The sequence below is a fragment of the Poecilia formosa genome, unplaced genomic scaffold (genome assembly GCF_000485575.1).
Source record: "Poecilia formosa unplaced genomic scaffold, Poecilia_formosa-5.1.2 Scaffold204, whole genome shotgun sequence".
NCBI lineage: Eukaryota > Metazoa > Chordata > Actinopteri > Cyprinodontiformes > Poeciliidae > Poecilia > Poecilia formosa.
This window is the reverse complement of record NW_006800143.1, coordinates 662220-667685: the sequence shown is the minus strand read 5'-3', so window position 1 is coordinate 667685 and position 5466 is coordinate 662220. Positions and strand designations below refer to the sequence as shown.

The following is a 5466-nucleotide window of genomic DNA, read 5'->3' as shown; positions in this document are numbered from 1 at the left end:
AAGTTTTAAAATTAAAATGATTTCAAGAATAAAACGACGCTATTCTTTAAAAATATATTTTGTGACATATAATTAAAGAAAAGGCTATATTTGGTGAAGAATAAATTGAGACACCCCCACATCCATTTCCATTTTAAACAGCCATAAATAAGCACAGGTATGTCATATTACGAGGACATGAGTAGGACATTGCTGCTCTGCATTTAATTTAAACTCGTTTTCTTTTCCTGAGAAGTTAAAGGCTAAAAATGAGTTTTTATGAGCAACCTTGGATTGATAATAGCTGGAACACTGATGAATATATTTGATGTTTGATAGCATTTGACAAAATGTTGCCATTTCATAATGTTTTATGGTGTAAAGCACTGAACTGAGATGTGCCATACAAGATAAAACCAATGTGCTGTCATAGAGTTTGAGGACTCACAAGATGTTTACATACTTTCAACACTTTAATGAAAAGAAAAGATGAATTTGTGTATAAAAACAAAACACTTTATTACAATTAGGCTGAAAAATCCAATGAAAACACAACTACTTTACAAGTACAAATGTTTTTTTTTGTTGATATTTACAGGGTCTTTTTTTCTCCTTTTGACATCAATTAAAAAAAAGTGAGAAAACACAAAAACACTAAAGTACATGTTTACAGTGTATTTACGGACATTAAAAAAAAAAAAAAAAAAAAAGATTAAAGGAGCGACCATCGTTGTCCACTCGATCATCTAGGTAACAACAGAGTCGGACGTACAGGGGACTAATAATGAATACACTTACACTAAAGTTGAGCTCATTCCGAAACGCAGAATGACTCGATCCTCAGCCCCAGCCATCTTGTTAGGTCATATATTCATTAAAAACAAGACGAGTGACGTTTGGTGGGCTGAGCTGCTGATCGTAGGGTTCATATTGACGTTGCTGATAAGAAATAATATACATTTAAATCAATATAAGAAGGGATCACTGTTTTGTCACTGATCTTCCAGTGCTGATCAGCTATTAGCTCTGAAACAAACCCTAAATATTGATTAGAATTAAACAGGAGGGTAAACAAAGGGTTTGTTGTGATTAAGACAGTGGCTGGTTTTCAGGACTTAGATGTTGTGGGATCTGTAACAACCTCATGTGACCTGCAGAGGAAAAAAACAAAGAAAAAACAAACAAAAACACTTTGAGAAGTGGTTTCATTACACGGCATGCCTAGCTGCTCCCCCCACTGGGCTTGGCGGGCGTTTTGGCCCTCACGCCCCCTTGGCGAGCCTGATTCTTGGTGGGCTGCTGGGCCTGACCGGGCAGCTGTCCGGGGGACTCTGCGGCAGAGGGGGCAGCGGGCGGATGGGCGGGGCTGTGCGGATTCTGCGGCTGGATCTGCGTGGCGGGCGTCACCACCTGCTGTGGGATGATCTTCTGCTGAACCACCTGAGCTGTGGGCGTCCCCGTGGGAATCATCTGAACTTGACCGGACGTCGACGTAGCAGCCTGGGCCAGAGTCACCGTCTGAGGCTGACCCTGGGGTCATGAGACAAACAAAAGAGCAGCCATGGTGATGTGGTTTGTAGTGGAATTCAGATTTATGGGCCGGGTTGGCCCAGAATTATTTTCTTGATGGTCGGGTCGGGCTCTGGCTTCTGTGCTGCATTTCATAAGCCTGCAATACACAAGGCATTGAGAAATCCAAACGAGAACGCACAACATAAAGTTGTGTTCATCGACTTATAGTCTACATGGAGGAGCAGATAGCTGAACCTGTTGAGGAAATAAAAGAGTAAATAAAACCAATCCTTTCACTCACACATCCCAGACGATTTGCACTTGACTCACCCTGTGGTTACAAGCGACACAGTGGAGCTGGAAGAGTTTATTTCCATTTTATTTTCTTAACCTTCTACTAGGATAAAAATCCATTAAGACTAAAAAGCTCTTTTCAAAGGAGTCCTGGACAAGAGGCAGCAACAAATACAAACGTTAAACAAAAGCTAAAAATGGGAGAACTTACCCTGTTTACACAACGGTGGTCTAAAAATGAAAGCAGTAAAATCGTAACTAAAATACGTCAGGTATACTGCGGGCTCAGGCCAATAATTAAAGTTAATTAGTCGGGTCAGCGCCTATGGGCTGGATTGGATTCTTTAGGTTGGACCTACACTCTAGTCTGTACGACGCTGCTATTAACAGAACACTTCAAGGTTTGGGGAGAGTTAGCAGCTTTAACAGTCAGTACACCCTCACCTGCTGGGCAGACGACACAATCTGCTGAATGTTGGCCACAGCCGGTTGCTGCTGCACTATCTGTGGGAGCTTAGCCACCTATAATAAAAAACAAACTCTTACATCAGCACACACGCCGACTGCATACCTGCAAACCTTGTGTTCTGTGTTTAATCATCACACAGCACCACTCTACCTGGATTTGTTGGGCTCCGGCTGGTTTTTGGGTCTGGGGGATGGATGTAGTGGTGAAGAACTGGGTTTTGATTCCAGGCTGGAGTTGCTGCGTTGTTGCGTAGGTCACCTTCTGTTGCTGCTGCGCTGACTGGGCCGCCTGCATCGTTACCTGCTGGGTACCGATCTACCCAAAAAAAAAAAAAAAAAAAAAAAGTTACAGTCAATAAAATACACAGAGTTTATGTTAAATTAACTATTCTAGATGAAGATTTGTCTTACGCATCACACTTCTGAATAATCTGACTTGATGAAATAAACAAGACCCTGACAGCGCTGATGACTGAGAATCCGCTAGTTTGTAGTTGTGGTGTGTTTACCTTCTGCTGAACAGCGGCCTGTCCTTGCTGAGGCTGCCCTGCTTTCTGCTGAGCTGCGGCCTGAATGGCTGCTGGATGCTGCTGTTTCTTCATCGGAATCAGCTGCTGGACTTGCATCTGGGGGAAGGTGGTCGTCAGCACTGGGGCCCCTAAGACAAGATAAAAAATAAAAAAATAAAAAACACACACACACACACACACACACACAAAAACAAAAGGAATTGATCGTAACAAATCATAGCAGCATATTTAAATTGAGAGTAAAAAGTGCTTTCCTGGGGAGAGAGAAAAAAATGAAGCATTGAAACTCACCAGTTTTCTGTGATTGGTTAATAGCCACACTTAGTCCTGACATGGTCGTCACTGCAGAGACTACCGCTGGCACAGACACCACCGGAGGCTTGGTGAGGGTCACCTGAGCCGTCTGTCCTACCTGGGCCTGAATCTGCCCCTGAGGGACTCGAGTCTGCACAGGCACAACGGATATAGATGTAAAATGTCACCATTACTCTACCAGCTTGGCGTTTTCATTTGAGGAGATAACATTCCTCAAACGAGTACGGATTGTGTGAAGTTTGTTTTGTTTTTTTTTGGGGTTTTTTTGTAAGTGAGATGCTGCATAAGAACGTGTTTGGATTAATTATCTGGATGTAAGTACTCAGGCAGAAACTAAAGAACATGCAGTTCTTCTCCCTGATATTTGTTGCAGCCACTAAAACTTTTTGGCGTAAACATCCAGCACTAACTGAATTATGAACCGTTTATTTTTGTTATGATATAGGCAAAGGGAAAGTAAAATACGACAATGCAAAATACATTTTTCTGTACGCCCCCCAGGTTGTGCTTTTTTCAGTATTTGAAAGTAATTTCCAAGAGCCAACAACAAACCAGAGGAATTTAATGACTGTACAGAAACACACTGCTAAGCAGCAAAGTGACAACGGAGCAGAAATATTTCAAAGTTCCCCTGATGCATATCTGTTCCTTATATGCCCAAAATACTGGCCATATCAAAAATAAACACTGTGATGACGGCTGATCTGCGTTGTGTTCTCAAGCGGTTTTATTCCATCTTCCTCTCTCTTTTTTTTAAGTAATCTTACCAGTCTGGTCACTTGCAGTGTGTTTGCAGCGAGAACGGCTCCGGGTCTGGCTGCAGTCACGGTAGCTAGCTGAGGACTGGCTTGGCCAGCCTGAGCGGGCTGCACCTGGCTGGGCTGCTGGGCCACCGCAGCTTGCGTCACCGCCACCACCTGCTGCCCTGCCCCCTTATGCTTCTGCATTTTTAATAACTCCTGTAAGCACAAACAGAAACAGACTGAGGAAAGGTAAAGGATGCATTCGTTTTATTTTACNAAAAAAAAATCACACTAGATCCAATATTTAATCATCAGTCTTTATCCAAAAATCTCTCACCGCCATGACATTTCTCCATATTCTATTTAATTCCAACAAAGATGCTTTGTTATTAATAGGCAAACAAGTTTTAGTAAAATCTTGTTCTTTTTCCTAAAATTGTATTTTTATGTTGATTTTATGTTAGAATTTAAAAAGAAAACAGCAGGTAAAAATTGTGATGAATTAAACATAAATGCAATTTTTAACGGTACATGAAGACAAACACACGTAATAATTGCATCATCCGCGTTGCCAGAGGCTGTTGATGAAACGGCTCCTCTTCGTGACTCTTGGCAAATAAAAAGGAGAACACACATTTGGCCCCTTTTGGCTGTGAAGACTCTGTCGGGGTAAACACATGCACGGTGGAAGGTTTGTGTCACCCTGAATACCTCTCTGTGCAAGAAGAGGTACTGCTGCCGGTGCTTTCTGCACAAACGCAGACACAAACACAAGTTTGTATTTCTGCCCATATTAGGACTTTGCATTGACTTTCATTCATTTTGGTTAGGGATGTCCCAATCTGATACTGATATCGGAAATCAGTACTGGACTAGCTATATCGGCCTGCAACTAAAGTCTCCGATAGAAGCACGTCGATAGAAGCAGTCCGCTCCAGCATTTAGTCTGTCTCAGCATTTTTAGTGAGCACTGCTTGTGTCCTGCATGCAGATCCACTGGTTAGTAATAAAAAAGTCAGTTTTTCTCATACCTATTGTTCCTGACTACTGTTCTCTGTTTGAATGATATCAGCTAACATTCCAAATTAAAGTATGCAAAATTTGATCTCCGATCGGATGAATATCAGTATCAGCCTCAAGGCGGCAGTATCGGTATCGGAAGTGAAAAGGTTCTATAGGGACACCCCTAATTTTAGTAACGGCATTTATTCCTAATCTTAACCATTACTAACCCAGACCTTAGCCAAAACCTAATTCACACCTTACCTCTAAACTTGACCCCTGACCCTAAACATAGGGGTCCTCCCATATTAGGACTGAGATTTGGTTCCCATAAGGTCTATTGGTCTTCAGAAAGTTAGTAAATATGCCAGAAATAGTCCTAAGAAGAATAGCTAAACAAGTATCATTTTCATTCATTTCTATAGCCTGACACTAACCCTTAGGCCAATACCTAAACTTAACTCACACTTTATTCCTAATCCCAGCCCAAAACCAGCACCTCATCTTTGGGGGCCCAGGCTTTGGACACCACGAGGAGCAGAGGGTCCTCACAATGTAGTATTTGTTGGGAAAAACAGGCCTGACAAGGTGAGAAATGCTAAAACACACAGACACACACACAG

At 42.0% G+C, this 5466-nt stretch overlaps 1 protein-coding gene across 1 annotated transcript; it reads right to left on the bottom strand.

Annotated features, from left to right (window-relative positions):
- Positions 1-439: 439 nt before the first annotated feature.
- On the bottom strand, positions 440-4065 carry LOC107838044 (E1A-binding protein p400-like). Its single transcript, XM_016679198.1, has 6 exons — positions 3866-4065; positions 3075-3228; positions 2763-2911; positions 2405-2569; positions 2230-2307; positions 440-1509 (listed from the first exon to the last, which is right to left on the bottom strand). Exons 1-6 carry the CDS (start codon positions 4043-4045, stop codon positions 1201-1203), a joined length of 1035 nt encoding a protein of 344 aa, XP_016534684.1. The 5' UTR covers positions 4046-4065; the 3' UTR covers positions 440-1200.
- Between the last annotated feature and the right edge of the window lie 1401 nt (positions 4066-5466).

Coding starts and splice junctions, on each gene's coding strand:
- LOC107838044 (XM_016679198.1), bottom strand. CDS start 4,045: ATGCAGAAGCATAAGGGGGCAGGGCAGCAGGTGGTGGCGGTGACGCAA. Junction 2,570..2,762: donor AGGCCGCTGTTCAGCAGAAG/GTAAACACACCA, acceptor TTTTTTGGGTAG/ATCGGTACCCAGCAGGTAAC. Junction 1,510..2,229: donor TTGTGTCGTCTGCCCAGCAG/GTGAGGGTGTAC, acceptor TCATGACCCCAG/GGTCAGCCTCAGACGGTGAC.